Source organism: Anabas testudineus, chromosome 8, assembly GCF_900324465.2.
Source record: "Anabas testudineus chromosome 8, fAnaTes1.2, whole genome shotgun sequence".
NCBI classification, from domain to species: domain Eukaryota; kingdom Metazoa; phylum Chordata; class Actinopteri; order Anabantiformes; family Anabantidae; genus Anabas; species Anabas testudineus.
Window position 1 is genome coordinate 4,101,336 of NC_046617.1, and position 27,429 is coordinate 4,128,764.

General features: G+C 41.2%; 1 protein-coding gene across 11 annotated transcripts in view; it reads right to left on the reverse strand.

Moving 5' to 3' along the window:
• Positions 1-1,879: 1,879 nt before the first annotated feature.
• Positions 1,880-27,429, reverse strand: part of nfixb (nuclear factor I/Xb) — a 121,379-nt gene continuing 95,829 nt past the window's right edge. For 5 of the 11 annotated variants that reach the window (XM_026358951.2, XM_026358969.1, XM_033326114.1 and 2 more), the window contains 8 exons: positions 25,659-25,733; positions 25,148-25,268; positions 24,113-24,243; positions 21,357-21,431; positions 15,397-15,525; positions 11,769-11,944; positions 8,361-8,452; positions 1,880-5,461 (listed from right to left, as the gene is read on the reverse strand). In XM_026358951.2, coding sequence (XP_026214736.1) covers positions 8,381-8,452; positions 11,769-11,944; positions 15,397-15,525; positions 21,357-21,431; positions 24,113-24,243; positions 25,148-25,268; positions 25,659-25,733 — 779 coding nt within the window. In that variant the 3' untranslated portion in view covers positions 1,880-5,461; positions 8,361-8,380. Of the gene's footprint in view, positions 5,462-8,360; positions 8,453-10,237; positions 10,386-11,768; positions 11,945-15,396; positions 15,526-21,356; positions 21,432-24,112; positions 24,244-25,147; positions 25,269-25,658; positions 25,734-27,429 lie in introns of all 11 variants that reach the window. The other 6 variants (XM_026358996.2, XM_026358960.2, XM_033326115.1 and 3 more) reach the window with 4 other exon arrangements.

A 27,429-nucleotide genomic window follows, 5' to 3' on the forward strand; every position in this document is an offset into this window, starting at 1 on the left:
CCTGCTGCCTAAGATCTGCAGTAACAATGACAAAAAGTAATCAAAAAGCAAATCCAAATTCAATTATAAAAAAATAAATAGATAGAAACAAGGATTACAAACACACCTGCCTATACTAGCAGTCCCACTGGTCATGTCCCTCAGCTTAGCCTAAAATCAGAACGTTCCCTTGAGTGCTTGTACCCCTCCACGCGAGTTGATTTGCCACTCCCAGGGTGGGGCGGGGAGAAAGTTTCTTCGCCCTCAACCCCAGCCCATGTCCTCAGCACAGCCCAGAGCCCCGTGGTGTAACTTGTTCACTTACATTAGCTGTTGAATGGAGAAGCTGAAGAAGATGGGTATGGTAATACAATGTGAAGCGTACAGACAAGAATAACATGTGAGCTAACTGCATTCTGCTCAGACAGCAAAAAAAAAAAAAAAAAAACTTTGCGTATTCCTTTTTTTTTGTTCTTTTTTTTTTGTTTTTGTTTTTTTGTTTAAACCCCGCCGTTCAGAGAAAGGGAGGAAGGAGAAAAAGGAGGAAAGGGGGAGAAAGAAGGAGAAGGTTACGCGGCTACAGACTACTCCAGTGTCCAAGATAGACAGAAGACAAGATACAGAGGAAGAGAAGCAAGACAGAAATTTACTTTTTTTTCTCTTTTTCAGCTTTTCTTAATTATTCAACAATAAAAAGAGGAACTTAATCACACCAATTTTCCTTTAGTACTATGTATACTGCTTTAAAAAGCTCAAAGAAGAGGAAGAGTAAGAGAAAGAAGTATGAAGGAGGGGACTTTTTTTCTTTTGAGATGGGCACTCAGGATTACAAGATGGAATCTGTGAACAAAAGGCACTTTTTAGGGACAACCTTTAAGATGCTCTGAGTCTATAACACTACATCACCAAACAAATATTTAGAATCATTTACAGTGGGAGATGGGGATTCAAGAGGAGAGGGGACAGAGGGGCAAGGGGAGTGGGGAGTGGGGTTCATGTTCTTATTGAATTGATGGCAGCATCCCACTGAGGTCGCTGGAGCAACTAGACATTTTACACCCAAAGATAAGGAAACTCTCCAGACATCATGTTTGAAACAGGAAGCCGCGCACTTGTGCATCTCCCAAAGTGGGGAAGATCTTGTCTTTCGTCCCATGTTTGGCTCACTCATGTCAGAGTCTGGGGGGGAAAGATTTTTCCTATTGTAACAGTTCCTCTGCTGTGGTGTAAAGGTTGGGGGAGGAAAAATGCCTTTTGTCACAACCACCCCCCACCCCCCAGTAAATACAAAAAGAGAAATAAAATAATGCATGTTTTCCTAAAATTTGCTTTTTATGATAACACTTAATTTTGTTTATTATTATTTATGTATAATAGAGATTGAGTGTTACTTTATTCTTTATGAAAGCACCAGTTTTCATAGTGATATATATTTTATGAGTTGCAAAATTGTTCCTTAAGCCCTCCCACATTTTAAAAACAAATCAAACAATGATTTATTTCTTTAAAAAAAGCAATAAAAAGAAAAATCAAAACAACAAAAAAACTAAACAAAAACAAAACAAAAGGAAATTAAAAACTATTTCCCCAAACGTACTTACAAAGACCGGGATTTTTTTTCTTGATGCCCTTGTATTTAGAGTCCCGGAGCATGTGGACTTTCAAAACAAACACAGAAAAAAAAGAGAGAGAGAGAGAAAGAGAAATCGCAGAGGTTTTTACCTCTTATCGCGTGACACCCTCCAACAATCACTAACAAACAAACACAATTCCTCTACCAAGGCATTGCACATGGCTCAATCAACATACATCATTTAGTTTCAAGAACAATACTTCCCATCAAAACAAGAAAGAAAACAACAAAACGTCATCTTTTCTTTTTTTTATTTTTACCTTTAAATTCTCAGCTACGTTATCGTCACTGTCTGTGTATCTACTGTTGTGATTGCTGTGGATTCACTTTTCGTTTGCGTCATTTAATGTGAGTGTGGGTTTAGAGACTGGTACTTTAGCTCAAATCTGCTTTTTTTTTTGTTTGTTTTTTTTGTTTTTTTGAGATGCATCCTATGACTGTGCGATGTAAGCCATGCTTCAAAAAATAACTAGACTGCCACAGAGCTTATCTTGCAAATAAAAAAATGTATATATCTATAAATATATATATGTGTATTATATATAAAGATGCTTGCGATTATCTAGTGAGCTGTCACCGTTTTTTTTCCTCTCCTGACATAAAATTTTCACCATTCACTATAGCTTATATGTGAGAAAAAGAACCTGAATTCATGTTTGACAAATTGCATAATGGGAATACAGAGGCACTTCCATAGATTAGAAAAAGAAATCACCTTAGCCATCGTTAATGTCGCACTCAGCGGAGCTAGTTCTCTCTACCAAGCTGATGAGATGGTCGCCAGTCAGCTGGCCAACTATGTCGTGTTTCCCTGCAGTGAAGAACATGGCCAGGCAGTCCAGTTATTTTGTGAGGTTGGATGGGTGATTTTAATTTAACGTTTAGCGGGTATTAACTCAATTGCTTGAAATATTCATGGGCTCGTGATATAAAATGATTAAAACAACGGCCTCCTCAGATTGTCTATATTTAAGACTTCCCTTTGAATTCTATTGGGCAGAGGGCATGTGTTTGGGCTAATAGTGAGTGGTCTTCATAGATCTGTTTGTTTAGGAAGTGGTGATCTGTGCTCGGCAAGTGTGTTTCCATCTTAGTTAACACATCCACTGATTTGGAATACTAAATGGTGGTCGATCTATTTAATAAAAAAAGTCATAAGGTTGGCTGGTATGATTGTTTTAGTGCAGTATTGATCTTTAAGGGCTCATCGATTCACAATAACAAAGGGGGAGTGCTGGTGTGTGTGTGTGTGTGTTTGAGGAATTAATATAGCAACCAATGATGTGATCCTCCTACTGCTAGCCTCAGAGGCCCTCGTTCCTGCTTCAAAAAACAAACAAAACAAAAGAAAAAAAACAAAAAAAAAAAACAAAACAGCCAGATATGTCACATATTCATTTTGCTCCGCATTGAGGCTCCCTCTGCTCTTGGAGCAGCAGCCCGTCTGGGAGTGTAAACAACAGGGTAAACTTTAGGGAGACAGAAAGAAGAGCTATTGCCTCTTTTACTCTGGGTCCCATCTTCAGCAAACTTCCCTCCTTGGTTCTGTTTTTCTGTCTCTCATATATCACCACCACCAGACACCAGCTGTACCTGGGTCAAATAGAAGATGCAGCTAATTTGCAGTGCTTCGTAGACCTGTACGGTTCAGCAGGTCAGTTTCCCAGAAAATAAGCTTCCTGTGATTGTCAAAGTCCTGCATTGTGGGGTCCTGCAGTGCAGACTGTGGCAAATAAACTATGTTAAAGGAAATGTTTGACATTTCAGAAAACAGGCTTTATTCATGAGAAATAAATGAATTCCAGTCTCATGTCTGTACAGTAAACATGAAGCTCCAGCCTGCTATAGTTAGGTAAGTTTAGCATAAAACCTGGAAACACAGAAGCAGTTAGCACAGGTCTATCCAAAGCTGCCTGCCTGTACCTGCCAAGATCACAGACTGCAGATGAACCTGAAAGTGATCAAATCTTAGCCTCGACCAGGGGCTTCCCGAACCCTTAGCACTCGACTTTACTGCCTGTGTCATAAGGTCCTTCTTCTGCCGGGCATCAGGTTGGAAGGCAAAAACGTTTAACCTAATTCAACTTTAGCTGGAACGATTCACCATTTGAAATTGACCAATCTGGGTTTCCAATTGCATGTCTCACTTGGTACCATTTTTACAGTCAATCCTCTCAGTCCTACATGTAACATACAGCATGATTAACATGAGCTTAAGAGGTGTTGATTTCATGTTTTGTTGCCTACCAACAGAACCTGGCCAGATGTTTTGCCCTGTCTCTAACATTTGTGATAAGCTCAGCTAGCTATGTATTTACTGTACAGTCATTCAGAGTGGTATCAAACGTCTAATCTAATGCTCAGTTACAAAGTGAATAAGCGCATTTGCCAAAAAGTCAAACTTTTAAAACTTTTCGCCGATTTGGGTCAGCCAACCACCCTTTCTACGCCACATCAACATCCCATGTCTTACTTTGTTGCTCTATAAGGTGCTGTCATTCAAATACAAAACAATTATAAAATAGTATAACTCCAGAAGGAATAAACTCAAATCAGACAACACACAAGCGATAACAAAATCATTCATCTACATTACAAGAGGGCAAAAGGGGAAACCAATAGCTGCTGCCTATAATTATGAGAATCATCAGTAATGATGTACAAGCACGAGGATTTTTAGTGTGTGTTGCTTTGGAAATCTAATCAAAAGTCTAATCAAATAGGCAGAGAGAGTTCACAGGGCTTACTGTATGGGCGTATAAAATAAAAATATAACACAACACCACCACTTATAAATACTACAATCTAAAATGTGAGACTGGGCAACTGTTTGTGTGTGTGTGTGTGTGTGTGTGGATGTGTGCGTTTGTGTTTGTTTTCTCAATTGTACATACTGTGGCTATGGCACAGATTGTAGTGAGCATGTTTTGTGTGTGGAGAACAAGGGGAGGCCAATGATTTGTTGAACTGAGCAGTGGGGATTGAGGACACGCGGAGGCTCCTTGTACCTTGGTTATTCCTCTCTAAAACTCTTAATAGGCAAGTCTGGTTTACCTCCCATGCCTTGTAGGTAAATAGTGCACATCGTTAAGATTAGTGTTAATTGATTCAGCTTGTAGTGCAACCCTTAAGATATGTTTGGCATGGTCTCTCTCTAGTTAGTAGTAAGGTAAAATGGGCCTTTATAGAGTCAATGGGCATTCAGAGGGAGAGAAACATTGGTCAATTGGATTTAGTTTCAGGTGGTGACAGACATCACAGGAGCATGGACTGCAGCTTTAATTACAAACTTAATTGTGTCTTTGCTTTAATCAGCATGTGGATTTATAGTGGGTGAAGCTTGGTGAGCATTTAATCTGGAAACCTGATTTTTCAAACTCTTTTTTTCGGGGGGGGGGGGGGGGGGGGGCAGTTGACTTTCATAGCCATTCGTTACACAATGCATCCTTGCGATGTAGGAGAAGTTGACCGCTTTTTCATCCTCCTGCGTTGCTGCTGGTTTGGTGGTTTTTCAAAAGAGATGCCTGCTTTCTGCTGTTCTCCATCTTAACCCTTCTTTATCCTGGCATCCTCACTTCCATCCATTCATCTTTCCATTTATCCATGTTTGCTTAAAAAGGGTCCTCCCTCTGACTGGGTAAATGAGTCCAGAGTTCCTCTAAAAGCGTCATGCTGTTGTAATTTCCTGCGTTACTTGGTTATGTTTTTTATCAGGTGAGACATACTGTCAGGGCCGGTCGGTGGGTTGGTTGGAGGAAAATTATTATCCTGTGGGTTTTTCTATTTCTGATTGTAATGGAAGAATTCTAGTTGCTGGTTTGTACACAGATCTTGTCAGAGGAACCAAGACTGCAAAAGGAAAAAGGGCAAGAGGGGGGTGGGATAGGACATTAAGTTAGTGTTAAAACCAATATGATTTGGTGGACAAGAGAACAAAAACACATTATAATATAATTGAAAAACCTGCTGTGGTGATTGGTTTAGCTTGTTAGCATCATGCTAACATTACCCAATTAGCACTAAAGATGAAGCCCAGCCGAGGCTGATGGGAATGTCATTCGTTTTGCAGTATCTGGTCATAAAACAAGGTATTTAATACATTTAGAATTTGTGCCTGACGATGTAGGGAGTTTTTAGAAGTTACAGTAAACATCCACCAGAGTTATCACAATTTATCCTCTAGGGTTCTTGATGATTTAACAAATTTCAGCATAAGGGCGGTCTGCAATCCACACAGCAGATGAACTCTAATGAAGCTGTAATGTGGTAACAAGGAAATACATCTTAAGTCAATACGAGAGATGTGAACTACTGAGACCACTGTGCCTGAGTCTGTACACTGTTGACCTTTGTCAAAAGGGGTTCCCACAAATGCAGTGAGGGACATTCGTGTAGGCCATTAGCCCAGTTATTACCATCAGTTCTGTCCATTTCTGGAGTTGGGTACAGTATGTCTTGAATTTGGCTGTGGGGTGAGGGGCTACTAATGGCCAAACAGCAGCAGGGGTAAGCAGCCTGGTGCTCCCTGTCACTTTCACCATCTTTAGGTTTCTCCCGCTCAGCGTGAGCAGGGAGCAAAAATGGGTCACCGTCACTGTTGTTGGCTGGCCTGCTTGGCCTGCAGGATCTGGCATTGAGGGCTAATGTGCCAACATTCTAGAAATCAAGCCTTGGAAACTACTCCGAGCCTCCAGGGAAGCAGCCTTTTGTTTTGTTTGACTCTAACAGGTCGCATGAATACTCCTCCTTCTGCCTCCTGCCCTTCTCAGCTACCCTACTCCCCTGGGCACTGGCCCAGGAGGCCTTGGGCATTGTAACTTCTCCCTTTTAGTTACTCTCCCAGTCTCTCCTTCTGTGTATGCTCTTACAAAAACACACACATACACACAATCTATCTCCCGTGAACACTCCTACTAAATCCTTGGCAGCAGACAGTGACCACCCTCTTTTCTTTCCTGCTCCCTCCCACCCGCACCCCCTCTTGAGAAGCCCCTTCTCAAAATTCAAGATCAACTGTCTATGACATCATGTCTGGTTGCCGGGGGTAACGAGACGGCCAGGACGTGACTTCTATATGGACTGAAACTCTGTCGCACTTTTCCCTCCATTTCCCCTTCTCCCTGCCCCATTGGTATCTTCTTTCCTGTCTCCCCTGGTTGTAGAACCCATCATTTACCACTAGAGGGCACACAGAGCTCACTGTTGTTGGTTTGAGACATGCACTGTTCCTGCTGTCCCTTAATCAGCACACACTCAGTTCTGACATGTAGGCCTAGTAAGCAATCATCATTTTGGTGGATAAATTGTTTCTTTGGCTGGCACATGCACATAATTACTGCTGTATGTTCTGAAAAGTAAAACCACACTTCATACATTATTGCCCACTGAGTAATGAGCATCAATGTACTTTAAATAAATCATATGAAGACACTACATGGCTGAAAGTATGTAAATCCCACTGTGCATGTACTATTCACTTTGGACTAGGCTACCTAACTCTAGTGAAGGGAAATATTAATGCTACAGCGTGCAGTGATGTATATCAGTCAACAGTGTGCAACCAACTTTCTGTTTAGGGAAGATCATTTTCTGTTTCACCCTGACAGAACCCCCTGGCACAAAGCCAGATGCATAAAGAAATAGGTTTTTCCACTTTAGTGTTGCATAAGTTGAGTGGCAGATTTCTGGTCTCCTAAACCTAAACTAAAACCTTTGAGAACTTTGAGCTGATTGACTCCAAGATAGATTTCCTTACCCAAAAATCTGTGCCTGACCTGACAATTATGTTCTGAATGGGAATTAATCCCTGCTGCATGTTTTGGGAGAATGATGATTAAGTGTCTGCATACTTTGACAATGTACTGTATCAAATTATTAATAAAATACAATGGCAAACTAAAAAAACACTTGTGTTTGTTGCAGGTTATTTTGTGCAAAGGCACATTAGTGACAAGGAAGGCATTAGGAAGTGAATATGATGCAAAACAGAGTGTAAAAAGTGGTGGAGCCAAAGAGATAAATACTGGAGTGAAAAAAATGATCAATGGAAAAAAAAAGTGTAGTATATTGAGCACAGGGGCAGTATGAAGTATGGAGTAAATGCAAAGGGAGGAAAAGTGAGAGAACGGAGGGCAAAGAAACAGGAGAGGGGGTCAGCAGAGCAGTTTGAGATGGTTTCCATGTGTCGAGAAGCAGAGCTGAGCTGGCTCCAGGCGGGTGTGGTTGGACACTAATGAGAAAAGTACTGGTGGTAATGGAGGAGGCATATGAACGAGGCACAGAGCACTGAAAGGAAGGAGCGAAGAAGGTGAAATAGTAAGAAAGTAAAAAGCAGAGAGAAGAAAATGAAGAAGAGGGAGGGAGGAGAGTGGAATATGACAAAGCTTAAAAAAGAGACGAAGTGAAGTAGAAGCAGGGGGTTTGGCAAGGAGAGGAAAAGAAATGGCAGCAAGGGAGAAGTCCTGCTGCCTGAAGGGTAGGCTCCATATGTGCCAAAGAAATGGTTAAGCACATATGGCAAACCACACACGTACAGTAAAATACAGATGTACAAATGCACACACTGATGGTGCGCTGTGGGATGGTGTAAGAGGTGGAGGAAACTCAGCAGCAGGTTTCAGGGAGTGAGGGAATAAGAAATATTTTGGCCTACATCCACACACTTAATAAGTTTCCTGAATTTGACCAGTAATCACAGTCAAAACAGACGTGCTTCCCCTTCAGTTTTAATACACACAGATAGTTGTACCTGTGTCTGCTGCGGGATGTTCAGAAAGTTGTTGTCCCGTGATCCGATGCCGACAAACCTGTTGGGAGCTGTGGTGCCTGGCGTGGAGTATGCTACAGAAACAGAAGAACAACAAAGAAAAACATTGGTGCACAGAAAAACAATTCTACTACAACCTGCAGTACAGGCTTCAAATAATAGTTAGACACTTTGGAAAATGCACATTACTTGATAGTTAGAAAGAATGACACTAATGACTTTTAGAAGATAATGACTGCCTATTTATAGCATTTTTAGCTCATCATCCAAATGTTAATGACTGAAATTGAATTGGTTTAATGCATTCAACCTCACGTAATGTAGAAAAAGACCCATTAAGTGGCTTCACCCAGTCATAAAATAGTCAGACAAATGAAACCCTGTAAAACCACAGCATGTCATCATTTTCAGTTTGATTTTGCTAAAACAAATGAGATTTTACGTAAAAGAGAGGTGGTGGCAGTAGAATTTGTTAGCTTTAGACAGAGCGAAGTAAGCTCTTATCCCTTGTTTCCACTCTTTATTCTTAGCTAAGCTAACTGATAGACTTGATAACTACATTACAGTAGTATCATATAAGTGTATTTCACATTATTATGTGTCAAACAATTGCTTTTACATCCTCTGGTATATATATATATATATATATATATATATATATATATATATATATAATATCTGTATAAAAACAGATAGAAGCTATATGATTAAGGTCAACTCCACAGAGAAGTCTGCCAAAATCCAGTAAGTAAACTTAGATCTCCCTGAGTAATTAAACCCTGTCGATAAACTCAGTTGGAAGTGATTGAGCACACCAGAGTCCTGACATTAAGGATGTCAGGGACTTTTAAAACCCACTGGCATCAAAGTCTGACAAATTTAGGGCAGTTTGAGGTACCCTACGGACTCCAGAATTTGAATCTCACTGAGGGATTCAGAGATGCAGTGTGCAGACTTGTGCATGTGTGATCTTATCTGTGAGAAGAGTGAGAAATTACAAAAAGAGGACAGAGACAGAGGGAAAGAGAATTTGGAGATTTATGTATATGGATATACACAGGATAATTCCATGTGTTTCTACAAATTGGAATAACATACATAAGACATAGAAGACTTTGAGACGCTGACTGGGGGTAAAAGGAAACACTAAATTTGAGGGTAATCTAGAAACAAAAAAAGTGCTCCATCCAGTGCCCCTCCTACCAGAGGTGAGGATTTAAAATTAGTTGTAAACAAACCCCAAGACTAACCTTAAAAACCCTACTCTGCTTAACAATCACCAAACAAACAAACAAACAAACACAAAAACCCCAATAAGCTATAATCAACCACCAGTGTCCTATTTTCCACTGCCCTGTTTTGGAGTCCGCAAAAATTAACTGCCCTAAATTTGTGCCTTTCACAAGTTAGAATCGATTAATCAAATTCTTCTCAGGATTTTCACACAGTTTGCTAATGAGTCCAGAAGGGGGTAAGGAAGAAGGATTTAGAAGGAGAAGAACTGGAGTGGTGATACAGCTTCCACACCAGACACCGCAGAACAAGTTCAACATGTAGAGTCACTCAAACTTATGGGGCCTAATACAGAACCCTGATGAGCACCACATAAGTCCATTATGAAAGATTTCTCACCAAACCTCTGGTGGTCTACTGTATTGAGCTCCACAGATTGTACTCTGTGCTGGCTTCCATAGCCTTCCAGGGTTTAAGGGAGGTGAGATGTTGGATATACAGGAACAATGATGGCACGAAGTTGAGGAAGAACAATGGCAGGGGTCTTTTCACTGGATAGGGTGGGGATTTTCAGATTTTTTTTTTGTTACTTTGGTTTTTAGAACGGTTTCTGCGGGGTCACTTACACGGAGATGCGGGCGAGGAGAGTCCGCCGTCAGGGGGCATGCTGTTGGGTTTAGAGTCGGGCATAGGGAGGGGCACTGGGCGGGCCACTGGGGGAGGTGGAGGCAGCAAGAAGGAGCCTGACATTTTGCTCTGGCCGCTCCCGTTTGGCTGCAGACAACACAAATAGGGTCAGGAGGGCGACATGCGACAATCCTCAGACACGGAATGAAAGAAAGAGGACGCAGCTCGGGAGGCCAGGTCCAAAAAAATATCCATGACGGAGGGAGGGAAGGCAATGGTGGAAGGAAGGAGAGGAGGTGGTGGGAAACAACAACCAAAGCAATGATGTATGTGAACGGCATCTTTTACGGAAGTGTGAAAAATAATAATCACCACAGGGTTTGATAAGGAGTGGGAGCTGGAGCTGGAGGTGAAAGGTTCCACAGGAGTGGTCCGTGGTGGGTGGAGGAGGTGTGGAAGAAGGAAGTGAGCAAATTATTTGACTGGGTTCATCCAGGAGATGGCAAGAACTCAAAACCATGGGAAACTACTCATCTACACAAGCACAACATCACCACTGATACCATACCAGCACCAAACAACCAAACTGCAAACTAAAATCATAATGTCTAGAGATGAAAACAGAAACACCATGACACAACACAGGACAGGTATGCTTGACTGAAGTGTGTCATGACTGATTCACTCTCGTGCTGATGGTTTCAACTTCTGAGGGGTTGGGTGGAGCAAAACAAAAAATTAAAAGGGGAGGAAGGGAAACGTTGGGGGACTGAAACAGCAAACGGCAAAATGACATTGACAAGACAATACAGAGATCTGAAGATCAGCTGCATAAACAAATGTCTAGTGTGTTCACTTGTGCTGTGGAGTGTATTTTTAATAAAATAAGCTTTTGGCATGCACTGTCGACTTAAAGTGAGTTGAAGAGTGACCTTTAAAAAAAGGCACACAAATGGAAGCAGAAATGGGCTATTGGGATTTTATGACTTTATCTGATTTGAACTTCCTTCTTTAACATTTTCAGTACATTCAGTACATTAAAGTACCTGCAATTACAGTTTGATGAACATTTACAAATTCAGACATAGAAATGTCTAAACATTCAATATTCACATCTATTCACACTGTTCATCAATGAAATTTGAGGCAAAAAATATAAAATAAAAAAATAAATCAATTTAAATAAATTAGAATAAAATTAGTATGGCCCTATGTAAAATATTTCCGTTCTATAAATTCAGAAGTATTTCAGTGTCACTACTGACTATTTAAATGTTAAATTCAACTAAAAATATGTAGTTGCTTGAAAAAATCTAATAAATATGGATTTTCTTTGCTTATTTTATAAGAATGTATAATAATTTGATTGAAACTTTCACAACCTTCACCCAGTTACTGCAACAGAAATCTTTTAAAAATCTGAAATATTTACTTAATGGCAGTTGTAGAGAATGGCACATATGCAGTTTGGGTATAACAGGCAAATCTTTTATATTAACAATGCTCCTCTTCTCTGATAGCAAACCTTACCTGTCCAGCGGCCTGCCCTGAGCCATCAGCACAGACAAACTGCACAAATTCCTTCAGGGGGTCCTGTCCAGGATGGTGGTGGTAGCGGATGGTTGGGTGGGTGAAGTAGGGGCTAGACTGCTGGATGATGGAGGGAGATGGGAAATGCAGAGCCGAGGCTGAAGCACGGGGACTCCCTGCAAACAAAGACGCTCGTATTAGAGGAACGCATGCAGAGAAAAGCACAAGAGAGCGAGAGGAAGTGATGAAAGACACATTGTTACAGATGGAGAGATGTATTAAATCACTGGTAAATGATAGGAAGAATATCACATTACAACTGGGAGCAATCAAGTTTAAACCTAGTTCTAAAATGTTTTTCCAAGAAAATCTGATTTCAAGTTAACAGCTATTATGGGCATTGCTCATTATGTTTTTTGATCATTCCAGTTACTGATATGCACACAATCACAAAGACTAACACACCTGAAAGTGCACACATTCAGTAAACACAAGCTATATTTTGAAATCAGATCCAAAGAGCTAAAAGAGAAAGGACAAAGAGATAATTGAGAACTGTCTTAAATTAGCAGCTCTTAATGCCTGCACGCCTGTGTGCTGTTTTGAGGGTGTGATTCATTGGCATCGATGCAACTTGGCATTCTAGCTGTAAAGCCATTTTAAAGACTGTGTGTGTGTTTTAGCCTTTATTTCCCTGTGAACATTCAAAAGGCAGACAGAAGGTATGAGAAGAGGTTATGACAAAGGCCCCCAGATTGACTTGAAGTGGGAACGTTGAGGTTATGTGGCACCAACCCACTGAGCTACCAGGGCCATTTTCTATTTGACACATTTTGTTTCTACAACAGAGCTATTCTGTACGTTTGCATTGTATGCAGATAAGGTTTTTTTTTCTAAGCTTCATCTGCATATGTGTACATTGATACAGACAGGTGTGGAGATTCTAAATATATGAGCATTGTGCTAATACACTTATAAAACAAGCATTGCTTTTTTTCTTGCTATACAAGAAAAGAACTTGTACTCAACAGAGCTGAATCTATGTGAGAGAGGAGAGCATTTGGTTGAGAACACAAAGCCAGCTCTGTCAGACCTACGTATATCCATTACTAAATCTCCTTGATTTGTATTAGGAGTCTGTTGTCCTCTTGGCTGTGCCAATCTGACACCCAACCCATCCCATCCAGGCCCCCCAGCTGCCCATGCTGAGCTGCCAACACTCTTTTGGTGCTTGCATCTTATACATTGTGTGTGTATTTGTGTGTGTACTACATGAGAGTTCCAACCCTGCTGCATAACCCCCCGACAGGGGCCCATGCCTCTGAACGCAGCAACACCTTGCTCCCATGCCAGGCTGCCTGCTCACCAATGGAGCTGTCTCACTGCTCCTATAGTCCCTACTAATCCCATTAGGGACTGGGTGAAGGCCAAACTCTCTTAGGGTTTGGGGGTGGGATGGGATGGGGTGGTGGGATCAAGAGGGAATCCCTAACACCCCCTTCGTACTCTCCTTCAGGCGGTGGGTCCCAGCCCTTTTTTGTTTGATGTACCCTCTGCCAGGTGAACCCTTTATCAACACCTCCCATCGTGGTCCAGATGTGTTCATGCCAGTTGATTTTAAACCAGATGTTATTTAACACTACTCGTTTATAAAAGCTGATGCAGTTACTTTTTGTTGGTGTCACTCATTGGGTCTATTTAAACTGTTAATACATTGTTTATTTCATTATTTGAACTATTTGGTGCCATTCATTTTTAATTGAAACATATAGTGTTAAAGTGTTACAGCTGCACATATATATTTATATTTGCTATCAAAATCATAATTTCTGTTTTTACAAAGGAGTTCAGGCCTACAGTGGTTGGAAATCACTGCTCTGGAGAAAGGTGACTCCATGTGGCAGGAGGCACAAACACGCTTGCACCACCACCACTGCGAGCAGCTAGCACCAACATGCTCCTTAATCCTACTTCTCCAAGCCCTAAATCCCCTTGGATCTTGTCTTCCACGCAGAACAACAACAAAGCTGGGGATGTGGTGAGCACTTTCACGCCAGCGTCGGAACCGCTCCAGCAGGCTCACTGTTAGGGTTAGTGTTAAAAGAAACAAATCACAACTGTATAAATCACAACTGCTGGGCACAGCAACAATATTGTGTACATGACAATGTGACCATACTGTGTGTGTGTGGAGACTGGATTTATTGTAGCTACATCTCATGAGGCATAGGGTCTGTCAACAACCATGGAGGAGCGTTTAATGACATGGCGGTCAACCTCATTGCTTCACATCTGCTCGGTGGCTTAAAAGGCCTTTGATGTAGCCCAGCTACACAACTACAGCACATGGGTAATTATCTACAGTGAGCTCCTTCACTGGGTGAATTCACAAATGTGCACTTTCCAGAAAAGATCTGTGCTATGGTGATAAAGTTAAGCGAGTAATGAGTTTTTGTTGGATCCTTTTTGAGTTTCATATGCGATGTTATCATGAGTTTTTTTCCCCCCACTCTGCTGGAGGATCAACTAGTTCAAACATCAACTCATACTTGCATCCTGGCCCTTGCCTGTCTTCCTCCATTTACATATATGTATTTACACACTTGTAAAGAAGAGCCAGTTGATAAGAATTTGGAAGTAATACAAGAAATGTAAATGTAAAAGAAAAACAATTATCTCAGATTGCTTGGTGACCCTGGAGAAATCAGTTGATGAGGCCCTAAGAACCCGTAACTGAGATACTACAGTGTGCGCCTTCTGGAATATCACTTGGTACACAGTAATTTCATTGAACACAAGTTAATTTAGGAATATTTATGTCTACTGCTTTAATACAGAAAGCAGTAAAGGAGCAGCCTTTAAGGCCTTAACCAGAAGGCCTTAATATAATTTTGATCAGGGTCATTTTCTTGATTGATTTATTTTATTTATCTAACCTCACATTTTATCATCGGAGGTTAGTTAGCATTTATTAACACTTCAAAACATCAGAAGGTCTATTTATTATTATTTTATATATTTTTGGCTGTTTTAAAAGTAATTTTTAAAGAAGTGAAATAATAAGAAAAAAAAAGGAAAATAAGTAAACTTCCACTTTTTCAACTTTTTTCTGAAAGCAGATGTTTTGAAACATGGCAAGATGAACCTGGAGTCAATGAGAAACAACACTTGATTCAACACAGTTCCTTCCACCATGAGGAATAGGATGCTAAAACGAAAGACTCATATATAGAGATGGGATAGAACAGGCGGCAACAACCACCTGAGGGGTTGTTCCAGTCTAAGAAGAAAAAGAGAGATGACTACAGATGGCCAACCACCAAACATCTACCAAGAGACAGGCCCAGAAAAGCCACGCACCACACCCAGACCCCATCACCAGCATGACCAGCACCCTGCAAGGTCAGACCAGGCAGAGGAGAGAGGCTACCTGCCAGCGTAAAGTTCCCAGCCATTCTCACCTCCATAGACATGCTCCCACCTCTGAACCACTGGGGGAGGGGTGGGGCCCTGAAGAAGTGGGGGGTGGGGTGGTGGGGTAGGAGGAGATGGTGAGGAGGGGTAGAGGAAGGGGTGGGGTTTGGGGATGGGGCAATCAGGAAGGGATCTGGAGCTGGGTTGATCTCACCTGGTCTCACTCCCGCCAGCATTGGCAGTGGGTGGTGGGTGAACGCCATGCGGGGGGACCTCGTCTGGGAGGACAGGGCGCTGAAATCGAATTTCCCCGGCTTCTTAAGAGAACCAGGCGGTGAGAGTCCTGGCAAAAAGGGGATCAACAAAATGGCAGAACAGAGACGAGGTTTTAATCAAACATGGCTGCTTTTCTTACTTCGACTCTATTCAAAAAAAAAAAAAAAAAAAAAAAAGAAAAAATTATCAGATTTTTAAAATTTGATCACAAGTATCGAATGATTATGATCGACTGAAATCAATGGATTGATCGACTGATTCATTCATTGATTTGTTGATTGGCTTAACATACAGATGGGTTCTCACAATCTGTCTGTCCATTATTGTTTGTGTACAGTCAGCGGGCTGTACCATGTCCGTCAGATTGAGGGAAGGGGGGGTTGGGGGCAGGGTCCGGTGAAAGGCCATGTTTGGAAGCAGCAGGGGTTCAGAGTGAAGGGAGACTGACTGGAGAAAAGGGTGAAGGGGAGGCTTGGAGGGGGCACAGTATCAGGAGAGAGGAGAGCTGGGAAATGCAATGGCGGTCCAACTATAGTCACCACTGGAGTCCTACTCACTGCTTTCACTAACAGGCCAACACTGAAAAACCACTGAAATCAGTTCAAAGATGCCTCCTTTTTGAGATCCAGACTACAAGTAATCCCAAAACCACAATGATCTTAGAGTGTGATGCAGGCTTTGATGTAGATGTTAAACAGTCAAACAAGCCAACCAGCCTACTCACTGCACTTGTCAGGATGCCTCTTTAGAATGAATGAGATCCAGCACGGCCTTATATCTGGGGCAGACTGTGTTTTTCAAGCAAAAGCCAGCATGAGCTACGCGACTACATAAAGCAGCAGAAGAGCACGCCAAAACATACATCAACAGATCCTCTGATGTAGTGCCCTTCTGCATATCTGACTGTCAGGTATTTTGTGTTACCGCCTTAAGACATACAGTATTTTATAAAGACTTGCACTTACTCACACACACACACACACACACACACACACACACACACACACACACACACACACACACACACAAGCTGTTTAGGCTGGGTGGCAAGCACCAGGCAAACTGCCAGCAAAGGCTGGATGGGATTGTCGAAAGATAGGAGGAGTTAATCGGGAGAGGAGTGTTGACTGCATGGCCGACACACATAGGCAAACATATTAAAGTGTCCCCCTCTGTCTATAAATGTCGGCTGAGGCTAGAGAGCTGCATGAAATATCCCTCAGTTTGGTAAAAACGGGCACAGTAAGTATAGGCCCAGCTCACCAGCGGACCAGAAACATGGCCAAAAGTGTGAAAGCCACAGATAAAAGAAGTTTTCTTCTGTGATCAAGGCCTTGTGTGGTGGGCACTGAGGGAATTTATTTTGATGTATGGTAATCCAAAGGCACAATTTAGACTTTCAGGGTTTGAGACACAGCGCCAAATGGTGTATTTGACCTCTGCCGGGAACCACAATGTTGAATATAATCTGAAATAAAACTCTGTAAAGAACAATCCATAAAACAGGGAATAATGAGGAAGCAGAAGTCTAGAAAAGTACATCAGCGTGGACACATAGACCTCATTACTTTTCTCTGGAACATACTGAGCTCATGTTGTGTTTGCTTTAGATTTGGTTGAAAGAATACAGTGATAAACAACCTTGGCGAGCAAAAGCCCCATAAACTACTAAACGACACAATATTCACACATATAAAACAAACACATTCAAATAAAGAGGTGGATAATTTCAACATGGCCCAAAGAGATGTGGAAATAGATTTTATGAGCTGAGCATATAAAGTCTAACAGAGCAGATTTCTGAAAAGCTTTTTTTAATGCTTCACTGGGAAATGTTTTGTCACTATTTACCCACAACGCTCATAGGCAGCATGGGCGCAGCTGTGCTCGTGTGGGCACCGGTAAGTATAGAAAAAGCTGGGCACCGGCACATCACGTGACTCCACATGTAGGAGGGAGGAGCAGGCATAGTAAGCATGTGAGAGAAATGTTACTTATAGAATTATAGAAAAAATAGATTAGGCTACACACAAACATAATAATCAATCAGATGATACAAAATGATACCAACTTCCTCCCGTAGACAATAAAGAAAGAAGGATAGGTTATTTAGTATTTGTGGATAATATTGTGTGCATAGAACTAGTCTAAAACGTCAGTGACATTGTGTCACTGGTAATCGGTGTTCGGCCAAACAGAGTAAAGTAAAAGAGCAGCTGAAGAACCAACAACAATAAAAGAAGGTCGTAAAAAGTTTCATGAAGATGCAGTTAGCAGACCATCAGTAGTGTATGCTTGCCATCCATCTCACATTAATATTTTACTACCGATGCTGTGTTTGTAATTTTGCTTGGTTATATATCACAACCAATTTTATTTATTGTGCAGGTGGTCCACTTGTGCATCACTGCAGTCCTGAAAACACCACATACCTCTGAAGTGCCAAGAAAAGCATTTTAGCCAGTTCATTGGGTTTTTAAAAGTTTTTCTTGCCTTAAGAAGTACGTTTTAACAATGACCAAATTTTATATGTAGTATTATATGGAAAGCTCCTACTTCAGTGTAAAATTTTTAACTGCAGTGCTGATACACTCAGTCAGATATTTCACCTAATTATAAACAAATCAGAAGGATTTCATTAATAATAAGTAAAAGTACAGAAGCGGATGTGTTAATATATAAGCAACAACAACTCACTGATTTCACTGTCCCCTACATTATGTTCTCCAACAGAACGTCCCTTTTCTGTTCTGTTCTGTTCTTTTCTGAACTAGCTTCTGTCTGGATTTGAAAGGTCGGTCCAGACTCTTGTGGCTCATCTTTAACTATGACGTAAAAGGCAGAACTACTGCATACTGAGCCTTCTGTCTGTGTTAGCAGCTGCTGTGCTACGTATAAGAAGCAAGATAAGAGCCAAATACTGAATGACACATATTACCCTGCAAAGCACAAGCCTTGACAGCTGTAATGTTTTGAGAGCTTAACATATTTAGGGCTGACAAACTAACATTAACTGTGATAGGGTTATGTGTTTCTTTATGGGCCGTAAACATGCTTCTAGTGACTGTTAAAGCTCTGTCAGACCCTCTCTTTTCAGTGGAAGTCAAAGGCAAATGACTTCGTCTCTGTCCATGCTACAATGAGCAGTGGTCAGTTAGTCTCCTCCATGTCCACAGACCACCCACATCACACACTACATAGTCACGTGTAACTATGTTTATTCTCACTTCTACTGTTGTATTTTTTCAATATGCTACTTATTGTAAGAGGCCTCTAACACAGTCTGAGGGTGTGGTTAAACTTTTACACACTTGTAAATGTGCTTGCTCTGAAGGAGATGGAGAAAAAGTACAGAGGAGGGTTTAACAAAAATGTTATTAATCATAGAAAATGTAAACTTCAGGGACAGAAAAAGAAAAAAAAAACAGCATATCTCTGTTTTGAAGTTGGACTTTCTTTGTTTTGATAATGTAATACCTCTAAGTGTCCCAGCTCTTTAATACTGTAGCTGTCTGAGATAATTGTTCCTTATTCTTACACAGTATTTTCGATTTAAGGCAAACCTCTGCAAACTATCTAGTAGCTGCAGAGATTATTTATGGCAGCTCTACAATTTTATATGGGGGTGGGGGGTGATAGAGTGTAAGGATAAAATATATAATTTCACCTGGCAAAGGCTCAACACACAAACTAATTCCCAACATGTGATTTCAATGCATCGCTGTTTGGCTGCAGTTCCTCTGTGGTACATATAGGGATGACTACATGCCACCACATCCCAAAACCAATTATAACCAGCTTATTATGTAGAAACAGTCTTAAATTATACATATTGTTTTTAGTCTCTGTGATATTCCCTAATTAGTCGGTATCTTGCTGAAATATCTGGTACTATGGGGCTTCTCAGTGTGGAGCAGCAAATGAGGCCCAGATGCCCAATGAAAGCTTTGTCTGATAAAGCTAACAGAAGTTACTCTGATCTCTCCCTTAATCTGTGTGTGTGTGCGTGCATGTGTGTATATTCTTGTGTGCGAGAGTCCACACATACACACACAGCGGTTGTTTGTTCTACATTATTTCTGTGTCCTGCTCCTGGCACACTGCACGAGCAGACTTGCAGCCAATTGCTCCTATGACCCTCTAGTCTTGCCATGCTAACAAGCTGGCGACCACACAAACCTAACTGTCACAAAACTGGTGCGCAAGCACACGCACACACACACAACAGGGAGAGAAAATGCTCACATAGCCGCCATTCAGGTAAGCAAGAAACAATGTACATTAACAGAGCTGCGTTGCTCAGTAACTGGCTGCCTCACACATCATTAGCACTCATAAACGCTATGGTTTTGTGCTTCAGGCAAGGACACCTTAACAGCACCACAACCCCATACACACAGGACAGCTTTATGCCCAGATAATTAGCTGGAATTCTCTGTCAATACAACAAATACTTTGAAACCTCCCCGCCCCCTTACTGAAAAGTTGATAGCAGGTTTTCCCACTGCTGAGCAGCAGGAGCAAGCAGGCAGAAGGAGAGAACGGAGCAGAGCAGAGCAGGAGACTGCAGACTTAATGATGAATTACATGATCACCTGCTATGCCTCAGAGCTTTTCATTCAGGTAGAGAATCACCTCCAGAGCAGGCAGAGGCGGAGGCCCTCTCCTTCACTCCTCCTGTCCTCCGCCCCTCCTCTCCCCTCCTCATCTCTCACTCCCAACACCATCACCACCATCACCAGAACAGATGTCTGCTGTAACCCAGTAGCTCCCTTCGCTGTAGACACATGGAGGCGCCATCTGGACCGGAACGCTGCGCCCCTCCAGATTGGGGAGTGTGCAGTGTGTGTGTGTGTGTGTGTGTGTGTGTCTGTGTGTGTGTGTATGTAAATCAGAGAAAGTGCGTGCTTAAATTTTGTTTAGTGTGAGTGCGTCTGCATGCCATTTGCAAATGTGCATGTTAGTGAGTAAGCATGTCTCGGAGACAGAAGGTGCCTTGTGCACTGATGACACACCTGAGTGCTTTTAGTCGTGTTTGTTTGGGTCGTATGTTGTTTTTCCTGCGGCGTCTTTGAGAGACTGTTGCGTCACGCCTACGGCAGGTGGGATACCTCTCAACAGTTCTGTCTAAGCAAACCGGCTGGATGAAGCGGCTAACACTACTACTCAACAAACCCTCATTCAGCCACCTTTCCCCTCCTTTTTAATGCATTTCATCACTCACTTTCTCTCTCTCTCACTCGCTCGCTTGCTCGCTCTTTCAACAATAAAACTACTACACCCAAAACACGTAACTGAATGTTGCTGACAAATTCACACCACCTTGGAAACACACAACAATGTGGTTTTTGGATATGTTCTTGCAAAGAAGTCCACAATTAAATTATAGTCAGGTTGTGTACATCAGCATAAGAGTAATTCAGAGAGTTTAATGCACTGGAGATGTCTTTATCCTCCTAGATGTCTGATTTCTTTTGCACATGTACAACATATTTGAGGCAGACAGGCGGTGGATGTTATGGAGCTACTGGGCTACCAAAAGGCTTTGGTAAACCCGCAATGGACAACAGCAGACATCTGTTGGAAACACAACCCCACCCAGCGGCAGCATAGCAAGAGAACAAGACACAAGAGAAGGATGGAGGAGAAGAGAAGAGGAGAAAAAAGAAGAGAAGGAGAGAAGAGAAGAGAAGAGAAGAGAAGAGAAGAGAAGAGAAGAGAAGAGAAGAGAAGAGAAGAGAAGAGAAGAGAAGAATGGAAACAGCTCAGGGTGCTCACAGGAAGTGCAAACAGACTTGAATAAAAGGACAGAGAGAGATGTACACAGGTTGAGGGTGGTGTGAGCTGAAGTAGAGCATGTATACATGTACACAGTATAATGTTTAATGTTGTTCTAACCATGGTAAGGAAACTGCACTCCATCGCTCTCATGCTTAATCTTCCTCTCCTGCACACTGGCCAAATGGTGCTGCACTGAAAGGCCAAACAGGGGAGAAGGGAAGAGTTAACAATGGAAGAGGAGAGAAGAGAAAAAGACAGACAGAGAAAGAGATGGAAAGAATGAGAGAGAGAAACAGGGGTGGTTAAATAATGAGTAATAGGGGATTTTAATGTTATAGAGTGCAGCAAGTGTCTATAAAGTAGTTACATCATTACTGCTGGCGGTATTAAAATGGCAGCATGTGAGTGGGAGTGACAGTTAGAAACTGGAGAATACATGAAAATTTAACAATTTACCAGAATGCCTGAAGTCAAATACCATACCCAGGAGACATACACAAAGCCTGGTGTTAATACATTTGACATGATACATATTATGATGGTTAAAGTGCTTTAGGCCAAAGGGTGATGATTATGATTAAAGAATTAAATGGGTGGTAACACTGGTGCTGCTCTGGTGTAATAGTCACACAGAATGATTTGGATAGTAGAAGAGTAATCAAAAGGAAACTTTAACTTTCACTACAACTAAACTGCAATCACAAATACATTTTGGTAAGAAAAGTGTATTTGTATTAACAGAGCGAGCATATGTTGACAATTACATGTGTTAATACTGAATATATTGATAAAATACACCCAGTCGAGTTGCAGTTTAGTTGCATAGGAGCATCAGTTTAGGGGCTGGAAAAGTTACTCTTTTTCCTCATGAACGTTTGATGAGAAAATTGATACCACTCTCATGACTGTGGATCATGTAGATACGACGCACCAGTTAGTAGATGGTTAACTTAGCACAAAGATTAAAAACAACTACCCCCTTGTTCTGCGTGGTAACAAAATTTGCCTATTGAAACCTCAAAAGATCACTATTTACATTCATACACTACATTGAGTTTGTTTAATTTGAGTGAACAATAGTGTGAGAGTGCAAAATGTTTCTGTTTATAAAGCCAGAAGCTTAGAAAAAGAAATAAAGTGTACCTATCTAAACAACAGGTCTAAAGTTGTATTAATTGTGTAAAAATAATAATATAATTAATAATAATTTCAAGCTAATTGTTTCACCCCACTTCCAGGAAGAAATAGCTATCTTTGTGATGGTTAGCTTAGCTTTGTACTGAGCTAAGCTAACCATCACCTTGCTTTTTACTGCACAGACATGAGTGTTAGCAATCTTCTCAATAAATCCCTAGTAATAATGAGTGTATTACTGTAAATTAAATTAAAGTACAGTAAAGAATATACAAGTATACCACTGATAACCTGCCATTATTTTCTTAATATAAAGTGAGCTTAAGTGTAATGGACAAAATAAAACTGAACATGGACAGAAAATTACAAACTAAAGCTAGCTTTGTTAGTTTTTTGTAGGTTTGACACTGTGGCACACACACACACACACACACACACACACACACACACACACACACACATACACACAAAGGGACACACACAATCCTGGATTTGGAAACTGCCTAACATTAGTGCTGTAAGAACTATAAATATATTTTTGTTTTAAACTCTTTTCACTGACAACTCAGATGATGCAAATGAGTAGTTCATTGTACTGGGGCTGTGGTCTGATGAAAGGGTCAGTTCAACCAGAACAAAAATAACACATTTATCCACTTTCACCTAGTAAACATGCAGAAAAGGTTTGGTGTTAATATTTTGTCAATGAGAATTCTGCCATAAGAGCAGATTTTTGTAAAAACAAACAAACACAGTTTTTAAATCTTATATTTACACACTGAGGTGGCAGTGGAATTTTTAGGGGTGGAAATTACAAAACCAAAAGTAGCCAAGACACTGGGAGTTTAGTGATCTTGTGTTCTGGGTGAACTGGCCCTACAGGTGCCTGGATGTCAGAAATGATGCTATAACCAAGCTGAGGCACGATGACGTCTCTCAACCTCAGACCGTCCTGTGTTACTTGAAGGGGCTGGGCTCTGAGGAGGTATCAGTGGAGGTGTGGATGGAAGAAGATGAGAAACAGACACAGCACAGCACAGAGGTAAAGGGATGTGTTGGTGGAAGGATGTGAGCAGTGGCTTCTGGTCCATCTCAAGCCAGTTAGTGTTGAATTATCACATGTAAATGTCTGAGTTAAAGGCCCTGAAAACGTATTTCATTTTATTGACGATGTCTTACACCAACACAGTGCTAATTACACAGATTAGCTTAATTTTTTTTTTTGCTGTTTGTTGTTATTAATCAATAAAAAATCATTAGGTTTTTCCATTTATTTGCCTAACTTTTTGTTATATATTAATGGATTTCTCTCTCTTGTCTGTACAGTAAACACAAAGCTACAGCCAGCAACCAGTTAGCTTAGCGCATTTATGGAGCCAGGAAGATATGTTAATTAGTGAGCTTTAAAAAGCACAGGTTAATTTTAGGTACATTTTAAAGGTTTAGTTATCTTGAACAGAGCATGCACCATACATGAGAGTGGTATCAATCTAGGCTAAATATGTTTCCCCAACTTGTAGTCTAGTCTTTGAAGTTAGTGACAACTATACAGGATTTAAGTTTTCAGGGGTTAGAAGTCTAGCTAGTGCCAGTTCAAAAAACACTGGTGGAGCTGCTTCTTTTTCTAAAAATATCTTTAAAAGCTGTTAAGTATTTATGTCTGAGTTGACGTGGACCAGCTCCTGGAGAGGCATCTGGAACGTGTGGAGAATCTTATGAGGAGGTTGCAGCGGGACTACCTGCATCCACATCATTAGGCCAACCGCTGGACTGAGAGCTGCTGCCAGCCGCCGGAGAACGGCCTGAGTAGAAGACATCATCCACCGGGCTCTCCATCTCACTGTCGTCAATAGATTTGCGCTTGTTGGAGCTGAGAAAAAAAAGGAGAGAAAAGAGAGTGTGTTGCTTGTATCATAGGCTACGTTTTGCACTAAAACCAGTGAGCATGTGTATGTGAGGCTCCACTGAATGCACGCATAGCATTTGTGGGACATTTGAGGACAAATGCTAGTGTTTATTTCCCTTGGAGTTTGGCAGGGGTTTGCATGAAATTAGTAGTAACGACATTTAAAATGTCAAGGTTTCCCTTCAATGTTTTGTTTTCATATAATGTTTTAGCCAGAGGGGACAAAGCAGCACAACTGGAGACAGCGAGACAAACATGAGGCCAGAATTTATTCAACATACTGTATCTATTCCAGCCTCACGCTAGAAACCGAGCAGAGAAAGCGCGCATGGGGATGCTGGAACACATTTTTGTGTGTTTGCAGATTCTTATACGCTCAAACATCTGTGACCAATAAAAAAGAAAGAGGTTGTGAACGTACAGCAATCCAAAATGTTTTAATATGTGTACGTATCTGTGTGATAGCATGTGTGTGTGTGGCTTTTGTGCAAGTGTGATTCAGGGATCTGTGTTACATTAGTATCAAGTGAGATATTCTGTAATGAGTGTAACTACCTCCGTGGGAGACTTGCATAAAGCTCCATTTCAGTCCTGCAGCATAAAATGAGCGAGAGAGGACGACAGAGGGAGCAAGGGGAAGAGCAGAGACAAAGGACAAACACAGACAGTGTGACGGACAGATTGGTGGGGAAAATGAGGGGGTAATGAGAAGGATTAGTGGTGAAGAAGGGGGAGTAGAGAGAAAAAAATGTAACAATCAAAAAGCAGAGCAAGCTAAGCAGAAAGGTTAGAGAAGTAAGATATAAAGAATATTAGAATGCGAAAAACTACATTTTGAGCCTTGGGTGTTTTATGTGCGCATATGTACCTGGTGGAGGGGGTGGATGTGATGGAGCGCCGTCCCAGGGTCACCTGGTTGATGTTGTAGTAGCCAGGGCTGTCCAGCTCGGCCAGGGAGAAGTTAGGGCCAGTCGCGGTAGCCACTGGGGCTAAGAAACGTGCACACAAACACAAACATTATAACAATAAAAGAAATTTTGCAATAACTACATTATGTATCTGAAATATTGTGGCAAGTTAGATAAAATATTGTGTTCACAAAATGTGTCCTAATGGCTTTAGTGACTATCTATTAATATTTCTGTATTTGGGTTCACATTGCCATTGTGAGTGTACTAGATTGCTAAACATTAATTTATAACATAAAAGTTGATTCTTCAAGTGTCACTTGGTATATGAGGGGTACAGTATATGTAATTCCCTTCCAAGTGTGAGTATGGATTGTCTGACTTTATGAAGCAAAGTTTATATTTCGGAAGTTGCTGGGAGTGTTGTTGTCTGTGTAGACTTTGACTGTGGGAGTTTTAGCCGTAACTTACTCTGTGACACGCGGACCAGCTCGGCTACGTTCCACACCCCTGAAGTCACGAAACAGTCCTGGAAACTCAAGTGTCCTGGGTAAAAGAGACATGTAGAATCGTGTGTGAGAGCAGACTGCAGGACACAGGCATAAAATTGCATGTGCAAAAATACATACACAGGACACAATCATCAGTGTATACACACGCACACATGCCGAGAGAGTTAAAAAACATATGTATAGAAAACATTGATGCACTGCCGATGTCATCCAGTGGGACCATGTGTTTCCTATAAGATAACCCTACAGCCTTTGGTTTAGACATGTTAGTTTTTTGACTGTTGACAACCCAACATACACAACCAATTAGGTCCAACAAGTAGGTATAATTTCCACATAGACAGCTATGTAATGTACACCCCATTGCATGTATGTTCATATTGTGCAAATGAAAGCACATAAGTAGGCGTATAATAATGCCTAACAACTAGTATGTGAGCAGTATTGAACACACACACACGCACCACACACACCCACACAAACACACACACATACTAAACTCTAAAAGATTTGGGTTTGTTACATTTTGGATGTTAATTCCACATCTTTGGCCTTTCATACTATAAGTTATGATTACATTGAATTCACCAAAGGCTGAGAATGAGAAGACTTCACTACAACAAAGTTGTAGATTCCCTAAGCCACTATTTCTAAAGGTAAAACCAAACGTGAATGCCTCTCAAACAGGCATTGGTGTGTAAACTGCGATGATAGTAATCTGTCCTCGATTTAGCTAACCTCTTTGTCCTTAAGTAATTCTAACTTTGGCAAGTTAGAACCAGGCAGCTATGTATGATCAGTACTTTCACATTTACATTTTAGTCATTTGGCAGACGCTTTTATCCAAAGGGACTTACAAGTGAGACAAGGGTACAAGGGTAGGCAGGGTAAGCATAAGCAGGTCTTGCCTAAGGACCCCTACTGGAGGTACTGGAGGTAGGCCACGGCACACACTATCCAGTCTTACATCAGTGGATCACTTCCTCTTATCTTTATGGTGTGTTTTAGCTTTTTTTTTCCACTTTTCTGGTCAAGAACATTAGCTTTCATGCACTTTTACTGACTTGAATCCGCAAAAAGGACAGTGAAAACTGGACTAACATTACACTGGGCACGGGTTGAGTCATGGGCTTTCCATCAATAAGTCAGGTCAGGGGTAGATTTGATGCTGAGATAAAGTATGGATAATGGGTCTGGTCTGGTACTGAGGTGCAGGTTTACAATATTGGACATGTGTAGGAGATGGAGTGAGTGGACTCGGCAGTGGGAGGCCTCAGTTCAAATCCCTGTTAAGATAAAACTTTAAGGGGGGACTAAAAGACATATGGGCAAGACACTGTTCATCACTAAAGTTGATAGAAACATTTGCCAAATAAATGGAAATGTCAAACAATCTCAACGTAGCTCTTACATTGGCATAAACCTATTTTCAGTTCTGTTCTAAAACCTAAATTAACCCAAATGAGCTAGCAAGCTAAACCGGCTTTTACAAATGGCACACACTACCTTAGTCTCAACATTGTCATAATAATGTTTTTTGCTCTGTAATGTCCATATCCATAATACCCTGGTCTATGTGGTGTGTATTTATACAGGACATCCCGAGTTCTGGAGTTGAGTGAATTTTAAAACCACAATGGGCCTTTGCCTCTGAACCTCCTCCCTTCTCTCCCTCCTTCATTTCAGCCTTCTCTTAGTCTGTCCATCACCTCTCTCCTCCCTGTTCTCTT